Below are 23,357 nucleotides of genomic sequence, written 5' to 3'. Positions count from 1 at the left end.
GTGGTGGTGGTGTCTGCAATCCCGGCACCTGGGAGGTGTCTCATAACAACAGTGACTTCAACAACAAAACTGCCTCAGTTTTACTGCAATAAAATAATTGCCCCGAAAATTATGTTAAGGACCAAAGAATTCCACATTGTGGATGACCGGGCCTCAAAACAAGCCAGCTTTGCCAAGGGCTGGCTCTTAGGGTCTTGCTGCACAAAGCCTGGTCCGAAGTCCAGCAACTTCAGCATTTCCTGGAACACGGTTAGACGTGTGTGTATCAGACCCCACCCCAGACTACAGCTCGGAGCCTGAAGCTTCATTAGATCCCCAATGGGAGGGCTGAGTCAAACTTTTACTTTTCGTAGTGCTGGGAAATGAGGCCGTCACACTCCAGGCAGATACTCCGCCAGCCCTCAAACATGGTGTTTAAAGTAGTGCTATCAACTAGCTTATTCGTCAGAATCTCCTCCAGCGACTGGACAGATCTGATGGATGCTCAAACGCAGTTCCCAAAGGCTGTGACTCACAGTGGTGGGGTGTGGGGTGGGGATGCTGGATTTGTTTAGAAGTTCTTTAGTGGTTCAGAACTGACGAAAAGTTTCCTAAACTTCCTTATAATAAGACAGAACTGCTAAAGCTTTTCCTAAGTCTCAGGCCCTTGATTCTGTAGTTCTTAGCTAAGTATTATTATATATTGTGATTAACAAATGAATAAACCTGTCTGTGGATGTAACTGGGTGGAAAAGAGCTTGCCTGTCATGTGTGAGCCTCTAGGTTTAATTCCTCAGCACTACAAAAATATCTAAAACTCAATGGAAGGGATACACTTGTCTCGTTCTTTTTCTGGGGAGTTGTGCTCACCACCTCAGCCGGTCAAGAATAACTAGGTGTCTCAGGATGAGAAAGGAAACAAAGTATAGCTAAGCAACTGTCATCCCCTCACTGTGCAGCAGTGTGGACGGTGTCCCTGCTGGTGGTGCCCTCAGCTCCCTGAGTGGGTCACCCAGCAGTACCTTAAAAAGCTACTGCTACTACAGTCTATGCTGAAGTCATTAGATGGCCAGGCCTGCCCTGACCCCAAACCCAGGCTTCAGGCTACTGTGGATGCAGCTTTTGAGGCTTATTTCTCTACTGGCTATGAGTCACTTCCTTAAGGAACAAACAGGCAGCCACCTGGGGAGAAACACTCCGCAAGTGCTGTCTGATCTGAAATCCAAGATGCCGCTGAACCCGACCTCTGTTTTCCCACGAGTTTCTGGAAAAGCAGCATCCAGTGCCCACTGAGTCCCCAGGGTAACAGACTCAGAGGACAGAAGAGTGCTGGGTCCCCTGGAACTGGAATTACAGATGGCTGTGAGCCACGGTGTGGGTGCTGGGAACTGAGCCCAGGTCCTCTGTAAGAGCACCAAGTGCCCTTAACCTCTGAGCCATCTCTCTAGCCCGGACGCCCCCATGTCTGTATTTTTTTGTAACAAAATCCCTTTAACGGATGACATTTTGCTGTCTGCCTCAGAGGTCAGTGACTACTATCACATGACAAGCAGCCTCTGGGAAACTCAGCTGTACACTCAGGAAAGGTCAAAGAGACATCTTCCTAGTGTTCCCAGTTAGTTTTGACCTCACAGGTGTCTCTGAGATTGACCTTACTGGTCTCTCTATCCTCAGACCACGACTCACTTACCTGCTTCTTCTATAGAAAGCTCAAGCCATCTTGAGCCATCCTGGGGCCAATTTCTCCCGTGCACCGTTGGTCTAGTAACGTTGAAAGGTTCAACACAAAGCACTAACGATACTGGTGACCACTGTTGGAGACAGTCCTTCCCTTTACTTATGGTTGGAGGGTTTCATGCATGTGTGTAATGTGCTCCTTCATTTTCATACAACCCTTTGGGAAGATAAGCTGTGTGCGGAAGCCCCAGGCCTCAGAATGGAAAAGGCAGGCTCACAAGGTATGCTTAATGCTTTCCACTGGCTTCTGAAACTCAGGGCTTCCTCAAGGACACGCTGCTTCTCTAATTTCTCCACATGAAACACAACCTAAAAATTTCCAACTATGTATTCAACAGCCAAATGGATGTTCCATTTCCTCAAAACAATGTTATTTTTGACTTGGTGGCGGAAAACACTAAGGAGTGTTTGATGCGCTATCCCGCCAGGGCTCACAACAATAACCTAGTCCAGAGAGATACCAAGCACGTTTTCATGTTTATTAATATGTTATACAATATTAAAAAAAAGAGTGAACACAAAACAGTGACATCAAAGTTCACAAGTACAGTAATAATAGTTATATTAAGTCACAGAACACACAACAGCAAGTAAATGATCTAGATTAATCAATACGATAACCGAGTTAACAGTACAATTACAGGACTTTCATGGACGCTATTCTACAATATTTGGAAATATTTTGTTCTCTTAAATAAACATTTACCCTTTCTACTCTCTTTTATTTGCTTAAAAGTCAAGATATTTCTTAAATCAGGAAAAGTATCTATTTCAAATTAATTTTCAAATTACTTTGTCAAAGCCATGAAGATTTTATATGCTTATTAGTCACTGTGTCATTAAAAAATGCTTTTAAAATAATTTAATTAACTCTTAAGAAAAAATACAGGACAATTTTCCTACATTTCAATCTCAAGTTCATTTTCTTCCCTTTTTTTAAAAAACCAGACTGACCTATATATTGCTTAAAACTGAACTTAAGTAAAACTTTGTGTTTTCTTGCTTTTTAAAAATGTGTGTTTTTTTGTTTTGTTTTGCTGTTATTGTTTTGAGCCAAGGTCTCACTATGTAGCCCTAGATGGCCTGGAAGTCATCATGTAGACCAGGCTGGCCTCAAACTCACAGAGATCTGCCTACCTCCGCCTCCTGAGTGCTGGGATTAAAGGTGTGTGGCTGAGTTGAGTAATTTTTAATAAAACATTTGTAAATAAATAGTGTCTAATTATTGTAGACTGAAGGGTTTATTTCTTAAAAATATACATCTTATACTGTGTTTTTATATTTAACTATTGCTACTGGAAGCAGAAACTCAGATCTCCAAGGTTGTTTAGCTATTAGGCCTTGCTTATGTGAAATATGCTTGGTGACATCTGGCTGAACACACTTCTATGTACAACGGTGTTTTTATGGTGCATACATCATATCGACTACATGTCAGCTATCTGCTTTGCTTTAGCAAAGGCAGGACTCAGTTAATGTCCTGCAGTCAGTCAGTCTGCAGGCCCAGAATCCATCAGTGCCCAGGACACATGGGTATGTCTGTGCAAGAGCCAGCCTTGCAGGACAGCTGCTGGATGTAAACACACCTTTCTCTGCTCCTCAGCTGTGCAGACGACTTTCGTAGTTATTGCTTCCCAACATGTCATATCCTACCTTACCAATTTCTAACAGATACAGTCAACTCACAGCTAATGGGAAGCCTAGGAGGAAGGGACTGGCCCTGGTGGTCCCCATCTCTGTTCTCTGGGAGGCACAACTGAACGGGTATGTATCTGCTGCTCAGAGGCCTCCCTGGAGATGGTTGTGCCTAGTTACCAGGCTTGGCTGCTTTGAAAGGTTTCTTATGACCCGGTGGGTCTCATGCTCAGTCTTGATCCATGTATTCAGTACATAAATTGTAAAAACGCTACCCCTATCAACATGGGCTTTCCAACTGCTTTGGTAATTCTTCAACTATGATATGTTCAAGATGAAGAGCACAAGACCTTCCCCTACACAGATATTACTGTTTCATCCTTCTAATGCTCAAACATTACCATCAAATCATTGGAAAAAAAATACATTTGGGCAAAAGCCATGTGAAGTCTAAACTATGGACCCCTTCCTATGATCAGATACCTTCAGCTGTTCAGTGCTAACATCCACCAAACCAGACTTTGTTTATTAAGTAAGAGAATCAGATTATTTCCATAGTAATTGCTGGGGAATAAACAAGAAAGTGTCAAGCGCTGATTTTATAATGCATTGCAAATATGTGTGTGCATACCACCTATATATTTAAGTCACCTAGACATATAAGAAGTGACAGTCAGTTACTATCGCAGCACTGGCAACCTTGGAAATCTCTATCTCTGGTGCCCATTACCTTCCTGGTAATTATGCTTGACAGCACTTGCAAGAAGTAGGCATGCAAATTAGACATTGGTTGCTTTAGGTGGTGAAGTAAATATAGTTCTCTCCCAGAGACTAACGGGATCCCCGGGCTGTCCGCTTTTCCGACCTTGTTCTGTGTAACCTTCCAGCAGCCCTTTTCCCCCTAAGCCAACAGCTTTTTGTAGATGCTGTTACTCAGGTGACTAGAGCAGGTGTCCATTTTACTGGGCATCAGCTGGCCGGTGCTGTTGTAACTGTTGGGATCGGAGCTTTCTCTGCAGCACAAGATGCCGTAGAGGTGCCTCTGGCACTCAGAGGAGGCGTAGTAGTAAATCAAGGGGTCGATGCAGCAGCTCACGCTGCTCACACAGACGCAGAGCAGGTAAGCAAAGTAGGCCGTCTCTGTGGCGGGGTTGTCAGCGAGGAGCAGGTAGTGCATGATGAGGAGGATGTTGGTGGGTCCAAAGCAGACGATGAAGATGCAGAACACAGCGGCAGAGAGGAACAAAGCCCGGGACTTCTTGCTCCGGTTGGCAACCGCGGAGGCGCTCAGGCACCGAATGATGGACGCGTAGCAGACCGTGGAAATGATCAACGGCACCAGAAAGAAGACAGTGGAGAAGGCTGAGAAGTAGTAGGAGTAAAAGCCCTGTAGCAGGGTCTCGTTGAGGACATCGTGGCAGGTGGTGATGTTGAGCCCCGGAACCCGGGTGGTCTGCTCCTTGAGGAGGAGAGGCACCACCCCCATGACGGCCATCACCCAAATGACCAGGCAAGTGAAGTTAGCGCGGCCGAGAGTGCGCCAGGACAGGGACTGGATGGGGTACACGACGGCCAGGAACCGGTCAATGCTTATGATGGTCATGAGCATGATGGAGGCATACATGTTACAATAAAACGCCGCAGTGGCGAAGCGGCACATTCCAGACCCGAACTGCCAATCACTGCCGGAAAAGTAGTAGCTGATCTTGAAGGGGAGCACGGACACAAACAGCACGTCGGCCATGGCCAGGTGCAGCATGTACACCACGGCCGGCTTCTTGACCTTCATCTTCAAGACGAACACGGCGATGGCCAGGATGTTCAGGGGAAGGCTGACCACGAACACAAAGGTGTAGACCGAGGGGATAAAGAGCGTCAGCCAGGGGCTGGTCAGGTATCCCGAGGCATCTTCGGAGATGAAGGGAGCAGGTGATGGGGGAGGAGAGCGGCTCTTATTGAAGTAGATTGCCCTGCCCTCAGGCAACACACTTTCATTTTTCTCCTCCTCGTCCTCCCCCAGGGGCACCTGCTCAAACACGTTTTCACTGGGATTCCTGAGAAGAAACGAGCGGGGGTTCAGAGTGACATCTGTCCTCTCGGATTCTGAAAAAGAAAAATGGAAGGAGTGAGTGAGATAAACAGGCAAACGAGGCAAGTAGAGGGTACACCTGTCTGCTTTTTGTCATCCTTCCCAGGGAGCAGATGGTTAGGTTCAGGTCATGCGCAGATGGACTAAGGACTTGGTCAGTGAATATGCTCCTATCTTAGAGTGCGGTGCAACATTCTGCTTGGATACAAGCCAACTCCTAATTCTCTGCCCCTACAGAGGACAAAGGTGAATGAATGAAAGCCAGGTGGTGGTGGCACATGTCTTTAATCCCAGCACCCGGGAGGCAGAGGCAGGTGGATCTCTGTTTGTTCGAGGCCAGTCTGGGCTACAGAGTGAATTCCAGGACAGGCGCCAAAGCTACACAGAGAAACCCTGTCTCGAAAAACCAAACCAAAAAAAAAAAGTGAATGAATGATCACACAGGTGTATCTACTTTGCAGACCTCACTTGCCACGGAAGATCAAATGATGCTTTCCTCTACATTTTAGTTTGTGTGGAAGGAGAGAGCAGGCATGCCATGGTGGAGGGGGAGGGAGAGTTGCTTCTTTCCTTCTGCCATGTGGACCCAGGGGATTCAACTCTGGCGGTCAGGCTTGGTGGCAAGTGCCCGTATCCACTCAGCCCTTTGACCATCCCTCAAACGGAGCTTTCTTCCCTGTTGCATACCTCACCATCTGTACACACTGCTCACCTCCAGCTTCTGTGACTTCTCTGTCCTTCCCCAGCTAGTTTGAGCCATCCTGAGAAACCCACCTCTCCCAGAGGGAAAATCCACATAGAAAGCAAAGAGAAATCCCCCACAGAATGAGGGCCATCCAGAGTAGGACCCAAGGCTCCCCAACTGGATGACCAAGGTCCACATGGCAGTAGTTTTCCTCTTTTCAGTTTGCTCACAAAGTAGGATGTCCTAAATGTCTTTCCTGTCTAGGTCCAGAGGCCCTCAGGTTATCTTACGTAACCAGGAGGCACCTGTCACTCAGTCATCACTTTGCCTCCTTGCCCAGCAGGTCAGTCTAGCAGCAGATGTGCTTGGCCACCTACACCTAGCCACGACCTTATCCTAGAATGCTATCTGCCTCAGGGTGCATACCTGCCCACCAGAGTCTTTGGAGTATCAACCAGATGTCAAAATAAAGGCTCAGCTAGACACATGTTCTTACCCCAGTCATCCATCAAAATTACCCACGTGAAATGTTCGTCAGAGAAAAGTGATGGGCCCGGTCAGACCACAGGCTTGTCCTTGCAAAGAGCTTTGCTAAAATCCTACATCTGTTGGGTGTTGGGGAGCTGAGAAGCGCAAACAAGAACCACAGAGGAATGGGACAAGGTCTCTGATCCTTGGGGGTGCTGGTGGCCAAGGCTGGACATGCCTCTCAGAGATGTTGCAGGAGTTAAACCTTAAACCTGGAGAAGTGCAGTAGATTTTCAGACTTGGTTTTATTTTCTTCAGTGGACACATTTTTCTTTGGGCCATCAGCTCACAAAAAAATGACATGGAGACTTATTATTAATTATAAAAGCTTGGCCTATAGCTTAGGCTTGTCCCACTGGCTCTTATAACTTAAATTAACCCGTTCTATTCATCAATGTGTTGCCACATAATTTGTGGCTTTTACTTCTCCTGCATGTCTTGTTTCCTCTGTGTTGGGCTGGCAACTCCTCCTTCTTCCCAGAGCTCTCTGTCCCCAAAAGTCCTGCCTAACCTCTTTCTGTCTGGCTATTGGTCATTCAGCTCTTTATTAAACCAATCACAGTGACACATCCTCACACAGTATAAAGGAATATTCCACAACAGGAACCTTCTTGAAAACACACTCTCCGAGAGACACAATTTAACACAGCAGTGAGTTCTGCTTCTGCACAGCTATGTAGGGTCCTGGAGAGACGACCCTCTTAGAATAAAGCTATAGGCTCTACTGTACTTCCCTGCCATGCCCCATCAATGACCAGAAGGTACTCGGGATCACAAGACAATAGAAGGCACAGGAAGGGAAGGGTGGGTCTTGGAGGAAAGGATGGTTATCACCCACCCCCACCCCCACCTTGCACGCAAATGATTGTTAGTTTGAGAGAGATCCAAAGCCAGTGTCTGTGATAACCTGGAGTACTACGTACTTGTCCTTTGTCCCATTTCCCGGCATCCGAGCTTGAGATTCTTGGAATCTCCAGGATAAGAATATCTTTTGTATGCTAATAATCTGACCACTGGTTAGTGGCCTGTAGATAGTTGCAGAACCAGGCTGGTCACATGAAAGCCTGGCTGGACAGTGGTCAGGGGAGGGGAGCTCCTGCCCCTCCTGCACACCTTGCCCTGTGCATTTTCTCCACCTGGTCATTTATTTATATTAGCATCTTCTGTAATGTCACTTATGATCAATGGGAAGCACAGGTGAAGTTTTCCTCTGGATTCCTGGAGCTGGCTGCTCTAGCAGATTATAGAATCTGAGTAGAAATCATGGGAACCCCTAACACACAGCCTGTTTGGTCGGGGTTCTAGAGGTCCAGGCTCAGGACAGACCTCAGACATGGGGCTGAGTCCTTAAACCTAGAGCTCTGATTCTACCTCCAGGTAGATGATGTCAGAATTAAAATAAGTGAGAAGATTCATGGCTGGTAACCCCTGGAGAATCTGCCAGAGGATAGACGGGGTGGTGTGAGGGAAACCGCCTTGACCCCACAGGCACTTGTAGTAGACGATTTTAAGGTGTGTTACTTTTGTTTATGCTGCATTTGTTTAACTCTGGGAAGCTGTGTTACTGTGCCTGTCTACAACACCTGATGGTCTAATAAAGAACTGGCCAATAGCAGGGCAGGAGAAAGGATAGACGGGGCTGGCAGGCAGAGAGTATAAACAGAAGGCGAAAACTGGGAGGAGAGATCTAAGATCTAGCAGCCAGAGAAGGAGGAGGACCCAGGGGCCAGCCACCTAGCTACACAGAGAGCCACGGAGTAAGAGTAAGATTTACAGAAGTTAGAGAAAAGGAAAAGCCCAGAGGTAAAAAGCAGATGGGATAAGTTAAGGAAAGCTGGCAAGAAACTAAGCCAAGCTAAGGCCAGGCATTCATAATTAAGAATAAGCCTCCGTGTGTGATTTATTTGGTAGCTGGGTGGCGGGCCCCCCCAAAGAGTAGGACACAACCAACACCAGGCACTTAGTGACTGACGTGTCGCATACACAGCAGGGAGGGCACTTCGGTGTTCACTGCTGGAATGGCTGAGGGGGGCAGCAGGCAGGAAACTGGTGGGCAGTTTTGGGGACAAGGACAATCATCTTTTGTCCTTGGTCAGAGCTGGTAATGTTCTCGGTTCTCCGTGGACAAGTTTTGTCCTTGCTTCAGGCCACACATGGCAGACGTGTTCAGGGCATCTGTCCCTGGTCTGGATTTGCTGTCTCTCTTTCTCTTTTTACACAGATGCCTAGAAACTGTCCATGCACGGGTGACTGGACCTCCAGTCCAAGGCACCACCACTGCTTCTGGTGAAGAGCTCTGGGATCGATCTCTGAGTTTTCTTGGTGGAGATGGGTTTTATCTGTTATAATCCTGGTAGTAGTCTATTAATCTCTAGATCATGTGTACTCAACTGCTGTCTTAATTTCATCTCCCCCCCTCTACAGATGATCGGCCCTCACATGGTCCTCCTGCAGTCCAACACTATCTAGCTGAGCTCCCTTATCACCTTCCAAGGCCTGAAAGTCATTGGGAGTGGAGATCCTAAACCCTTATAAGTCCTAGGTCCAGCCCATCTCCTAATGATCTTAAATATTGAGAGGGATTACTCACCCTGGAAGCCACTTAGAATGGCCCACTCTCGCACCATCGATTTTTGGACCCCACCTCCTTTCTTCCTGGCTAACACCAAAACAGGAAACATCCTAATTCCCGTCCCCCCACAAGGCCCAAGATTTTAAAAAACTATATAAAAAGGTGCAGGTTCAGGGCTTTGTTGAAGCCCATTAAGGGAAAGCTACTGTTTCCTGGTTAAAAGAAAGGGATTGGAGTTCTACCTCTGGCCCTGAGTGGAGATGACATCCTGATCTGCTCCTAAGATGAAAAGATGACCTACTATCGCCTCGTCCCTGAAGTGTTAATCCACCTGGGCCTGTCAATCACCAGGCGGGGCAGGAGACCACGTCCCAGGAAAGCTGAAAGACATGCTAAAGAGACAGGAGGAATAATTATCCCTTTAGTGAGATGATGTTCTTACCCTTCCCAGAAGCCCTCCCTGATGCTCTGCAGTGGTGCATCCATTTACAGTCCTTGTGCTATGCAGTGATGCATCCATTTACAGACCTTCTGCTATGCAGTGGTGCATCCATTTACAGACCTTCTGCTATGCAGTGATGCATCCATTTACAGACCTTCTGCTATGCAGTGATGCATCCATTTACAGACCTTCTGCTATGCAGTGGTGCAGCCATTTACAGACCTTCTGCTAGGCAGGGGTGCAGCCATTTACAGACCTTCTGCTATGCAGTGGTGCATCCATTTACAGACCTTCTGCTATGCAGTGGTGCATCCATTTACAGACCTTCTGCTAGGCAGTGGTGCAGCCGTTTACAGACCTGCTATGCAGTGGTGCAGATGTTTACAGCGCTCTGCTAGCCAGCAGTGTCACCGAACCTACCACTTCCCTGAGTTCTAACTCCAACTGTAACTTTTCCTTCTCCTGTCCTCTCTTCTTTTGGATACCAGCCCAAAGCCTAAGCACGCTTTCTCCGACACTCTGGGCGTTCTCATTTAGCCTCCCAAGTTTACCGCATCCCCTAACCCCTAGCAAATAAATACACAAAGGAGGAGGCTGCAATACATAGCTGACTGGTCACAAGTCCCACAGTCACTGGGAAAGAATGTCAGGAAGGAAAGTCTTAGGAAAGGAGTCCAAATTCCAGCGCGAATTCTGCTCTAGGCTTTTTTCTTTTTGAGACAGGGTCGCCCTTTTTAGCCTTAGCTGGCTTGGAACTTGCTATGCAGACCAGGCTGGCCCCAAACTCATAGAAATCTACCTGCCTCTGCCTTCCAAGTGCAGGGACACAAGGCATATGCCACCACACCCAAGCTCTGCTGAAGGTTTTGGGCAACGCAAGTCATGCTCATAAGGTAGATACAGACAATTTCTGCTAAAGATAAACAGAAAACAAAACTCCCAACCACCACCACTACCACCAAGGAAAACAACCCAACATGGTAGTAATATTCACCCACAATCCCAAGGCTTGGAAGCCTGAAGGTGGAAGGGCCGTGAGTCCAAGGCCAGCCTGGATTATACAGTGGACCCTGTCTTAAAAAAAGAAAAAAGAAACTGGGCATAGTGGTCCACACCTTTAATCTCAGCACTCATGAGTCAGAGGCAGGCAGATCTCTGTGAGTTCAAGGACAGCCTGGGCTACTTGATGAGTTATAGGACAGGCAAGGCTATACAGTGAGACCTTGTCTCAAAAAACAAAAAAAACAAAAACAACAACAACAAAAACCCACAAAACAAAACAACACCAAACTGGAATAATATTTAAATTGACTGCTAATGCAAAGCACTAATAATCAATACTCTGCTAAGGAATGTAACAGAATCCAGAGTCTTCACAGCACAATGTCCAGAATACAATCTCAAATGATTCAAATAATTCAAAAGAATTAAGAGGCTGGACTTCTAGGTCAGTGACAGAACATTTGCCTAGCATGTAGAAAGCCCAGGGTTTTATTCCCTGCACCAATAACAATAATTCCAAAAAATAATAATGATTGGGCAGCTGGGCATGGTAGCAGATATATATAATACCAGCACTTGGGAGACTGGACCAGGGGAACTGAAAATTTCAGGCCAACCTGGGCTGCTATATAAGTCATCCTGGTTACAAAGTGAGACCTTGTTTCAAAAATACCAAAAAGGGGGTGGGAGAGGAGAACACAATGAGCAAAAAGAACTGGGAGGGTCTATTAGCTCTAATCTAATCTTTTAGATAAAATTAAACTGGGGTTGAAGGGACAGTTCAGCCATTAGGAGCACTGGCTGCTCTTCCAGAGACAGGGGTTCGATTCTCAGCCCCTGTAAGGTGGCTCACCACCATCTTTAGCTCCAGGTACAGGCAACCCAACGTCCTCTTCTGGCCTCCACAGGCACTATACACATGTAGTATACAGACATGCATGCAGGTAAAACCCCCATCCACATAGAACATGAATAAAATAAAAGTCCCTTTCCCCTTATCTCCATATAGAAAAGCTGGACTCAAACTGGACTCAAGACCCAAAGACCCGAAACTATGCAACTCTAAGAAGCAAATACAGAGTGAAAACTCCATGGATCTGACCCAAAGTCATGGGCAACAAAGGCGGATAGATACCGGAATCAAAACAAAAGCCCGGGACAGCAAAGGTACCATCAGCAGTGAGAGAAAACTTTGAGAAGGGAGACAATACTACAAATCACACACCCTATCTTATAAGCGATTCTTGTCCAAAGCATCTTAGCACTCAAGTCACTCATTAGCAAGAAAACAAGTTGCTTTAAAAAAAAAAAAGGCAACAGAAATTAAGTAAGACATTTCTCCAAAGATAATGCAAAAAACGCCCAAAAGGTATGTAATAAAATGCTTAGCATTACAAATTGTCAGGAAATTGTCACAGAAAACTACTGTGAGTGATCACTTCACTTTCCTTAGGATGACTGACGAAGAATGAAAGATTCCACGTGTCAGCGAGAATGTGGAGAAGGTGGGAACCCTGGACACCAGCTGGAGTAGGAAGGAGAAGGTGGCGTAGAACATCTCAAAAAAAAAAAAAAAACCCTAAAACCAGAATCACCGTGTGATTCAGCACTCCCACTACTGAGCATGGACACAAAGGAAATGCCTTGATGTGCAGTTCCATGAGCCTGGATGGATGGAGGGTTTCTGGGGATGCGGAGAAGGGAGGCAGGTGGACACAAACATGCCCACCCCACCCCACCCCCCACCCCCGCCCCCTTGGCCCCGACACACACACCATAGGAACCCACATGACACCTGAAGAGGGACACGACTTGAAGTCACTCTTTAACTGAGTGGATGGAATGTTGTCCCTTGGTCTCTGGGCTTAGCGGCTTTGCTGATACTGTTTTCTGACGTGTGCCCACCCCCCCGCCCCGTATGTCCTTTGTCAGCAGCCCAGTATTTATCACAGGAACACTATACCCTGGGAAACACATGGTATTTACAGTCTGGAACGGGGAAGAATGCATAATCCCTCGACTAAATATCACTGCTCAAGGCACTACCCTTCCTTCCCACCTTAGATTTGATATGCTAGTTTTTATGAAGTTAATGAATGCCAGATAAAGTTTTTTTGTTTTTGTTTTTTTTCTTTTCTGGAGCTGAGGACCAAACCCAGGGTCTTGTGCTTGCTAGGCAAGCGCTCTACCACTGAGCTAAATCCCGAACCCCAGATAAAGTATTTTTAAAAAGTGTGTATCAGCAGCGTTACTGTAACACGATTTAGGCAAGGTAGCGATTCTTCCAAGATGCTCAAGACCCTCACACTGGAATTGGAATTTGAGCTTGCTCACCTCGATTTTCTGACAGTCCCAGCATGTCTCAGATGCCAAAGGGGAAGTGTCTCTGAGCTGGCCAAAGCTGTTCACTCACCCTGCCTTTTACTGTTAAGCTACAATCACATCAAAAAAAAGTTCTGGTTTCACAGAGAGAACAGCACAGGTCCAAACCTGGTTCTTATATTTCTTGCTAAGTTTTACTTAATGAAGGTCCCTCTAAACCCCCGATTGGTTCTGACATTATTTTCACAGTTTTGAGACAAGGACTCATGTAGCCTAGGCTACTATGTAGCTGAAGTTGGCCTTGAACTCCCAATCCTCCAGTGTTCACCTCTTAAGTGCCGGGATTACAGGCGTTCACCAACACCCTGGGCTTTGGTTTTGATGCTGAATACAGTATATTGCTAACTGGCTTAAACGCAGACTAACCCGGAGACCTAAAATTAGCATCAGGCAATGCTCTTTTTTTTTTTTTTTGGTTTTTCGAGACAGGGTTTCTCTGTGTAGCTTTGCGCCTTTCCTAGGACTCACTTGGTAGCCCAGGCTGGCCTCGAACTCACAGAGATCCGCCTGGCTCTGCCTCCCGAGTGCTGGGATTAAAGGCGTGTGCCACCACCGCCCGGCAAGGCAATGCTCTTTTGACTTTGCTGAGATCTGGCTGGAAGCAGAGGAGTGACTAGACAACCATTCACTGTCCCTTTAATACTGGGATTTATACCACGCCAGGGTCTCCACTGTGACTCAGTGTTCTGCTCCAGGGCTCACGCGCTATGCTGAAGTCTGGGGATCTTATCCACATTCCCATACAGAGCAGGTCAACTGTGACCTGCATGTCACAGGCTCAGTGGAATGACAGGGGAGGAGAATGCTAAAAGAGAAGCATGGCAGAAACAGACTGTCAAGTAAAACATCACAGCCTCTCCAGAATGCGCCACTCCCTCCAACTCAAACAAACACCACTTTCCCATGGCAAGAGCCAGGCCCCCTAGAGAAATGCCCTCCTTCAGATCTGGAGTAGGAAATGTACAACACGACCTTGAATACCTCTGTGGCCTCCCACTGGCCAGAAAAGATGGCTTTGATCATAACATAAATGATGATGGAGATGATCCAGAGTGTCTGTGTGTGAGGAGCCTGATCAAGCTGCAGCCCATCAGCCTTCAAGACAGACCGCCAGCTTCTTTGTCAAATAAACAGCAATTAGGAGGGGTGAAGTTACTATGTTCCTGGGTTTGGTCCCCAGGACTGACAGGAGGTAGGAGCAGTTACAGCTGCAAGACTGCAGTGTAGAGGTAAGAGCAGCGGTGGAGTTCTTCAGCCTGACTTGCACATAGCATTTATAAGACAACCAGGAAAGTGTGGACCCTTTGCACAGTGGACGACATGGAGAAATCGTTCGCTACCTTCTTCTGATGACATTGCATTTATGGGGGGGAAAAAAGAGTCCTTATCTCTAGGACTGGGTGTGTATTTAAGGATGTGTATTTAATATCCTTCTTAAATTTATATATATATATATATATATATATATATATATATATATATATTTTTGGTTCTTCGAGACAGGGTTTCTCTGTGTAGCTTTGCGCCTTTCCTGGATCTCACTCTGTAGACCAGGCTGGCCTCGAACTCACAGAGATCCACCTGGCTCTGCCTCCCGAGTGCTGGGATTAAAGTAAAGGCGTGCGCCACCACCGCCCGGCTATATTTCTATTTAATAATAAAATCATGTGTTTAGGGAAAGATCTTGAGAACTTGTTTGGAGGTTCAGCAGGGAAGCAGCCTTGGGAGGGACGTACACACAGCAGTGGGGGGGGGGGGCACTTGCCCAGCCATCCAGATCCCACAAATTAACCCTGGTGATTGATGCTCAGGCTAATGACTCCTCTCGGCCAGATCATCCTCACATCCTGTATTTTAGAATGAAGTTAGAGAGCTCAGTGGTGGCACACGCCTTTAATCCCAGCACTCGGGAGGCAGAGGCAGGTGGATCTCTGTGAGTTCCAGGCCACCTTGGTCTACAAAAAGAGTTTCAGGACAGCGAAGGCGGTTACAGAGAAACCCTGTCTGGGGTGCGGGGGATGAAGTGAGATGCAGTCTGGGATTTGCTTTAAAATTCTCTTGTGGAGGACAGTGAGGGTGTAGGTAAAATAAGGTTGGTCATGTGCAAGTGGGATGATGGGCCACGGATAAATATGTGAAATGCAAAACAACTATTTCATGATCCTTACTTGTCACCAGAAATTACAAGTGACAAGTTCATTTACTTAAAAACAATAAAATAGTTTTTAAAAGATTTGTTTTAGCAGGGTGGTAGTAGTGCATACCTTTAATCCCAGCACTTGGCAGGCAGAGGCAGGTGGATCTCTGTGAGCTGGAGGCCAGCCTGGTCTACAGAGCGAGTTCTAGGGCAGCTGGCCAGGACTGTTACACAGAGAAACCCTGTCTTAAAAAGCCAAAAAAAAAAAAAAAAAAGAAAAAAAAAAAGAAAAGTTTTATTTTTAATTTTGTGTGTGCCTGCACGTGTGTATGTATCTTCTTGGGTGCCTGTGGGTGTGTGTGTGAATGAGCAGGTGCCCTCCCTAGACCTAGTTGTGAGTCACCTGACATGGCTCCTGAGGACCAAACCTGGGTCCTCTGCAAGAGCAGTACACACTCTTAACTGCTGAGCCATCTCTCCAAATATAAGTACTGTTGTTTCTGTTTTTCTTATGTCTTAGTTCTGAAGGAGGGGAATGTTCTCGAATATTCTTATGAACATGGGTTTTACATTTGGAGAAATCATCTGTTAGCACGTTTTATTTATAATTTTGAGACGGGGGGGGGGTTCTCATTATGTAGCCTTGGCTAGCCTGGAACTTGCTATGTAGACCAGGCTATCCTGAAACTCACTAACCTCTGCATACTTGTGCCTCCAGAGTGCTGGGATTAAAAGTCTGTGTCACCATGCCTGGCTAGTATTAACATTAAAGGTTTTGGGGAATATGCAGAAATTGGCATGTGGGCAGAAAAACCCACAAACCTTCATATGTGTTGAACATCCACTAAACACACCAGATGCCGTGTCTCTTGCCTTTATCTCACGTAGTCCTACTATGTCTATGAGATAAGCATTATAACCTTCTTTTATAAATGACAATATGGCGGCACAGAGAGGCTAAGTAACTCAAGACCACAGAGCTAGTAAGTGGAAGAGCCAGGGCTTGAGCCTAGATAGTCAGGCATCAAGACTTAATACCCTTAGACCTCAATGAACCATTCTTTCCTTTATTTTTTCATTTGTTTTATGTTTATTTTGGGGACAAAGTCTTCCTGTTGTTTGGTATTTACTGAATGGAATTCATGGCTTTGGCTTAGGTACCAACCCCTGTCCACAACTCAGTCCTCACAGACATGCGTGGGAAGTAGAAACACCACAGAGGTGGCCAGTGAAAAACAAACCTTCTGTATGTGTGTATGTATGTGCACGTACATGAGTACGTGTGTATGTGCAACCGTGTGTGCATGCAGAGGCTAGAGGCGGGCATCAACAGTCTTTGTCTATTGCTCTCTCTGCTTTATTGCTTTGAGACAGGGTCTCTCAATGAACAGGAAGCTCTCCAGTTTGGCTAGGCAGGCTGACTGGCCGGAGATGTCTCAAGGTCTGTCTATTTCTGTTGTCTGGATGCTGAGGCTGGATGCTTGGGATTCAAACTCAGGTCTTCCTGCTTGCACAGTAAGTACTCTTACCTACTGAACCCCTGGACCCTTCGATCAAATCTTTAAAGGGATGTTCTGGATGGGGCATACCTAAGGACAGTGGGAGAACAAACCAGTAAGGCAGAGTTCAAGGTAGAATGCCCTGGAGGCTGTCTCTCTGGCACACCCTGGGGCTTTCAGGAGGAGCTGGAGGCAGGCCAGCTACAGGAAGTCATTATGGTATTCCCAAGGCACAGGGACTTGCAGACAAGTCTGTGGGGTTCTTGCCTATGGTGCCTGGAGGCAGGAGACAGAGGTGGGGTTAGAAGATGCTCACAGGCCTCCCTGAGAGTCACTATGATTCCCTGACCTTCCTCATCCCCGTTGGTCTGTTCTCTGGCCCTGAATCACCATCCCCAAGTTTCCTGTCCCAGGAAAGCTCGGTCTACACTCTACTCGGTCTACAGTCAGGTTGTTCAGGATCCCCAGTCCCTCCCAGACACCAGCTGTTCCTCTACCCTAGTCCTTCTGCAGTCAGTGATTCTGAACTGAAATGAATGGGTCCTAGACAAGATAGGAGACTCATAACTGGTACTTCTGAGAAAGCAGGGCTCCTCTGGCAAGGCCTTGACTTTGCTCTTTAGGGACAAGTTACTGTCCCAGCGATTCCAGGTTTAAATTCCAGTAGAGATTGAGCAGTGGCTATGAAATTCATTTGTAGGGTTCCAGTAAGTTTTTCAAGTATTTTATTTGTAATTATGTGTACTGTGTGCATGTGGGGTGGGGTGGGATATGTGCACATGGGTGTGGTTGCCCGCAGAGTCCTGAGGTATCTAATCCCCCTGGGGCTGCAGTCACAGGCAGTTGTGAGCTGCCCAATTCAGGTGCTGGGAACCAAATTTAGGTCCTTGGCAAGAGCAGTGTGTTCTCTGAACTACTGAGACATCTTTCCACCCTTCCATGCATTTTGTTTGTCCGTTTCTGTTTATTTTAACTAGGACAGTGTAGAGAATGGATACCACACAGTAAAGGTGAGAGCTTCTGGGCCAACTTTGTTCTGCATGTGTGATACAACACGGATGTCATGAATGTTATTGTATATACTCCAACTGTGCCTAGCATAAAATGTATTTCTTATTCTCCTTATATCTGGTTAGCAAAAAACAAACAAACAAACAAAAAAACCCCACTTTTCTGTAGTACTCTACAACTCAATTTGCAACTTGTCACAAACTTTAAATACACATTCTATAATGTCATTTCCTAAAGCTACACAGACTTGTTTCTACATGCAAATCACAGATTAGTTCTGGCAATTTAAGACAGTGGAGCTACTTCTGAAAGCAAATGATGCACACAAGGTTATAAAGGATTTGTAGGATGCCCTAGGATACAGGATAAAACCCTTCATTTCAAAACCCGGGGCACAGTAGTGCATGCCTGTAACTGTAGCACTTGGGAGGCTGAGGCAGGAGGACAGTGAGTTTAATGCCAGCCTGTGCTACACAGAAAATCCTGCTTCAAAAACCAAACAGGCCTGGAGAGATGGCTCAGTGGATAAGGGAGCTTGCTGCCCCAGCACGAGGACCTGGCTTCCCACGGCAGCGCTTGTGGATGACTGTTATCCTAGTACTGGGTATGTGCGTGCGTTCGTGAGTGTGTGTGTGTGTGTGTGTGTGGTCACTGGGGCTTGCTGGCACAGGTTTGCACATACCCCCCACCCCCCAACTTGGCCACTCTAGTGGGTTTGGCAGAGAACTACAACAAGGTCACTGTTAGAGGACATACCTGGGGAAGGGAACCCGGAAAAACACCCGGCTCACAGGGAGTGTCAGTTACTCTGACAGGTCTACCAAGAGGGAGGGAAAAGCTGAATAAAAGAAGCCACAAACCGGGCAACAGAGAAGACTGACCTTGGAAAGTCCAGTTGCTAGTCTAACACTAGCAACACGGAAACACACACGTGTCCCAGTTCCTAACACTGTCCTGATAATGATGTCTTCAGACGGTGTCCCAGTGGAAGCCGACCCGGGGAACTTAGGAATCCCAGAAACACAGGGCCACATGTGGATGATGAAACTCGGGGAACAGACAGATCCACAGATACAGAAAGGAGACTGGTAGCTGTCAGGGGGCAGATGAAGCGGGGACTAGGGACTGACTGCTCACAGAGTCACAGGATTTTTGATGGGGTGGTAACTGTTTCGGAACAAGGTAAAGGAAGTGGAAATTGCACCAAACCTCAGAGTGGATGACTGCATATGTCCTGAGGACCTCATCTCAACTGGAAGAAATAATAGAAGGGAGATAAAGCCGGGCGGTGGTGGCGCACGCCTTCAATCCCAGCACTCGGGAGGCAGAGGCAGGCGGATCTCTGTGAGTTCGAGGCCACTCTGGGCTGCAGAGCGAGATCCAGGACAGGCTCACTCCAAACTACACAGAGAAACTCTGTCTCAAAAAGAAAGAAAAGGGAAGGAGATAAGATGTGGGAAACAAACAAAAAGACACAGACAGACTGACAGACAGGAGTCCCTAGAGGGAAAAGGGACATGGGCCCCAAAAGAGGAGAGTAACAACCCAGGTTTTTGGGAACCCCACTATTTTGGGGTCCTTTTGCTTAGAACCCAGCTAAGCTCCAGTTTGACAGGGACAAAAGAGAGATGACTAAGGAGGGGGAGGGGAGGGGAGACAAAGGGAAGGAGATTTTCTGAAAAGAAACAAATCCTGGGCTCTGAAAAGAGTAAGTCCACATGACAGACCCAACTAGGAGCAGCCAGGGCAGGCGCTTCAGACAGAATAGCGGATCCTAAAGGGGCCTGTGAAGGGGAGGAAGGCCAACTGGCCTGGAGTGACATGGCATACGGTTCTGGTGGACGACACAGAGGCTGGGTGAAGAGAAGAATGCATAAAAAGGTGCTAGAGAGAAGCGGGGAAGGGGTTCTTGTACAGGGACCCCTCACTTCTTGCCGAGGAACCAGGCTGGGCCTCTGAAATCCTAATGCACTTTGCCACAGTTACCATCAACTATTCTCAAACTTTTTTTTTTTAAATCTCCTCTCTCTCACAAAATTCATAACCATCACCCTTTACCCTTTACCATTCCGCTTCTTTAACAGATGCACGTCACCGAACCTAAACCATCTGCACTGGGGTAAACGGCTTAACAAAGTCGCAAGTTATTCAACAAATATCTGTGGAGTGGACGTGTGTTTTGGACATGGGGGGGGTGTTAAACAGAAGTTTATCTCCTTGGCAGGAGAGATGAGACAGATGCAAGTGACAAGGCAGGAAATGACCAGATGCCTACACGGAGAGACACACACTGCCACAGCTGAGCGGGGACAGGTGGGCAGAGGTACTCCTGCAGCGAGAAGATACAGGATGGGGAGACACTGCTGGATGTCCCAGTGTTTCAGGACAGGAACCGCTTACAATTGCCGGTATGCAGTGGTAATGAGAAGCAGATTTACTTTTGGTTGATTTTATTTGTGAGTTCACTTACTGCATGCACCCCGACAGATGTGGGCGGAACACTCCTATAACCATTCCCTGATGGCAGGTCACTCAGTCTCTCGGGGCTTCGGTTTTAGAATCAGCAAAAGAGGATAAATCCTCTTCTTATCATAGAGATTGTGGGAAGCTGGAAAGCAATAATGGGTGGGAATCCCTCCTCACCCAAGGCTGTACGTGAAATACTTCACTTAGCACCCATTTCTTTTCCTTCCTTCCTTCCTTCCTCTTCCCTCCCTTCCTTTCTCCCTCCCCCATTCCTTTCTCTCTCTCTTCATTCTCTCCCCCTTTCTTTTCTCCCTATCAAGTGCTTCCAGAACCCAGTATGGATACATTAGCCAACTCATGTTCAGTAGTCTCTCTGGGGCTCTTCTATCCCTCCCATGAGGAAGAAGAGGCTGGAAAAAGCCTCTGATTTCACTCCCTAAAGGTACCCCAAATCCTCGATGAGGGCTACCCTAAGGAAGGACCGATCTGCCTGGGGTGGCTGAGTATACCTATGCTCTGAATTGCCCAGATCTCCAAGTCTGTATTTTCAAAGGCCTGTTCCAAAATGAAGTTACGTGAAATCGAATCTCTGCATACACTTTTCAACCTCTCCTCCACAGCTGAGGATTAAGGACGGCTACCCGCCAGGCAGGCAGGCTGGCTAGTTGCTGCTAAACTTGGGGGCCCAGTCGGGGGTCTGAGTTTTCCCATGAGCATCACTCAAGCCCACACTGAGCGAAGACAGAGAACAGGAAACACCCTACTCTTTGTCACCTCTTAATCCCGGTGTTTGCGAGCATGGGAGTGCACATTCTTTCGGCGATAACAAAAACCCGAACAAAACCCACTAGATTTTCTTCAGCATGAAAGACGTGGCTAGGGGTTTCTAACACAGTATGCCTACTAAGAAATTCAAAACCATTCCCCTCACTTTCTAATTAAGCACTCTACAGGCAACGCCTCTACTTTGGAGAAAGGGGGAGAGAACATATTTGATGAAATAAATTAACTAAATTAATTTACTTGGTCAAACAGGTACAGATACTTAAAAGCACACTGTCAATAACTCATGTACTGGAAGCAGGCAACTTCTTTGCGGCAGATGAGAAACTCCATTGAGAAAAACCGAGACTAGATGGTTTCTAGGAGAGCTGATTGTGAGGAGTGGTCCCTTTCCTCGACCCAGAGCAAGTTTCAGATAACAAAGACACCCCCCCTCCCCCCCAACACACACCCGCAACCAGAAACCCCATCACCTCCCGGGTACTAGGCCGAGCTGGGGGCTGCCAATCTTTTTTTGTCCGCTAAGTGTGCTTATGGATTTTTCTTTTCCATCACCTTTCCTCCCCTGCAAATCAAGCGAGAGAAGGAGAGTTCCAACAAAGCAAACTTGAGCGGGAGTGGTTCCCCTTCACATCGAAAGCACCGGATCACGAGACCCTGTCTTTCTGAAGGTGGTCTTGCAAAACAGGCCAGACAATGACAACAGATGCGACAGCGGAGACTGCTCCGGAGCCTCGGGCCCCTCCTCCCGATCCAAACCGCGGTGGCCCGCGGGCTGCACCCCCCCAAATCCGAGTCCAAAGGAGCTCCGGCCGTACGGGGGCGGAAAGGGGCTGATGGCACACCCTACCTGGATGTGACTAGGGGAAACGCTAGATCTCGGCTCAAATGCCTGTTTGGCTCTTGGGGGAAACTGAGGCAGGGTTGCACCCGGGCGTACCTGTCTTCTGATAGCAACCCCCCCACCCCCGGCCCCCGGCACGCACCGGCCGGCAAGCTCTTACCTGGCTGGCGCGCGGGGACGCGGGAAGACAGCAAGGGACCGCACAGGCTGAGGCCGGCGGCGACGAGCAGCAGGCGCCGCGGGCCCATGGTCCCCATTGTCCCGAGGCTGCCCGCGCGGCGGGGCGCCCGCGGTCGCCGGCTTTCTTCGGGGCAGCGCGTTCGGACCCTGCGGGCGACTGGAGGCGACTGCGCGGCCGCGCGGAGGAGGAGTATTTGGAGGCGGGTCGGGGGCGTGGGGGCGGGGCCCCGCGGGCTGTGCGCGTGCTCGCGGCCTCCGCTCGCGCCCGCCGCCCCTCGCTCCGGAAGGCGAGCGGGACCCCGCGCCAGAGGCTCAAACCCCCCTATTCCCCCGGTGCGGGCGAGCCGCGAGCCCGGGAGTGACTCAGTCCCGTGGGATCCTCGGAAAGCGCCTGCGGCCACTTCAGGGACCCTCCTGGGACGCGGAGCCAGACCGGGACCGTCCCGTCGTGGTGCGCCAGCTCGCCCCCCTTCTTGGCGTGCGCGCGCGCCGCTCGCCAAGTTTGGAGTTCAGCTAAAAGTTGGCGAGAGACTTCTGTATTTTTTTGTAATTTAGGGGAGATGCATTTAAAGGTTGATGCTGCAGTGACAAGGGTGTCCCCAGATGTGTGGGCAGAGTGCTTCATATTTCTTTAATGTCTTTATTTTGCGAGCTTAGACGGGTCTTCTACGTGAGTGGACCTGGCCGCAGGGACTCACGCGCAGGTTCTCTAAGCTCTTGCCGGCCGAACCCCGCCTTCCCCGGCGACCCAAGCCGCAGCCCCAAAGCCCTGGGCGGTGGGCGATGCTTGGGTTGCCTCCTTCCAGAAGGACGCGGGGCAGGAGGAGGAGGGGCGGCTCTGGGGGATTTTAAAGGGTCTCTCCCACGTTCTGGAACCTTAAGGTTTGTGCTTGGCTACATTCCAGCGTCAGATCTCAAAAGGGAGGTCGTGGTTGAGGCCTGGCGACGAGGAGCCCGCAGCTTATTTTGCTTAGAGAGTGTCTAGTAGGGGAAATTTTAAGGACAAAACAGAAAATGGTCCTGTACCCAGCCAGAGGTTGCTGAACCCCTGAAAGAGCTGAGCTGCAGCCCCCCCACCCCCACCCCCAGTTGTCTGAGTTAGGGTTTCTACTGTTGCAATGAAACACTATGCCCAAAAGCAACTTGGGGAGGAAAGGGTTACACTTTCATATATGTCAGGACATGAACTCAAACAGGGCAGAGACCTGGAGGCAGGAGCTGAAGCAGAGGCCAAGGAGGAATGTTGATTACCGGCTTGCTCCTCATGGCTTGCCCAGCCTGCTTTCTTATAGAACCCAGGACCACCAACCCTGGGATGGCACCACCCACCCACATCAACCACTGAGAAAATGCGCTCCAGGCGTGTGTATCTGAGGCATTTGCTTA

At 48.1% G+C, this 23,357-nt stretch overlaps 1 protein-coding gene across 1 annotated transcript; it reads right to left on the bottom strand.

The window, feature by feature from the left end:
- Positions 1 to 2,174: 2,174 nt before the first annotated feature.
- On the bottom strand, positions 2,175 to 22,165 carry F2r (coagulation factor II thrombin receptor). The gene is made up of 2 exons (XM_052743530.1): positions 21,952 to 22,165; positions 2,175 to 5,454 (listed from the first exon to the last, which is right to left on the bottom strand). The coding sequence occupies exons 1-2, from the start codon at positions 22,046 to 22,048 to the stop codon at positions 4,253 to 4,255; spliced, it is 1,299 nt and encodes a 432-aa protein (XP_052599490.1). The 5' UTR covers positions 22,049 to 22,165; the 3' UTR covers positions 2,175 to 4,252.
- Positions 22,166 to 23,357: the final 1,192 nt, after the last annotated feature.

The sequence above is a fragment of the Peromyscus californicus genome, unplaced genomic scaffold (genome assembly GCF_007827085.1).
Source record: "Peromyscus californicus insignis strain IS unplaced genomic scaffold, ASM782708v3 Scaffold_18__1_contigs__length_77618521, whole genome shotgun sequence".
Lineage (NCBI taxonomy): Eukaryota > Metazoa > Chordata > Mammalia > Rodentia > Cricetidae > Peromyscus > Peromyscus californicus.
The sequence above is the reverse complement of the archived record's forward strand: the minus strand, read 5'-3'. Positions and strand labels throughout refer to the sequence as shown.

Coding starts and splice junctions, on each gene's coding strand:
- F2r (XM_052743530.1), bottom strand. CDS start 22,048: ATGGGGACCATGGGCCCGCGGCGCCTGCTGCTCGTCGCCGCCGGCCTC. Junction 5,455..21,951: donor CGTCCCCGCGCGCCAGCCAG/GTAAGAGCTTGC, acceptor TTTCTTTTTCAG/AATCCGAGAGGACAGATGTC.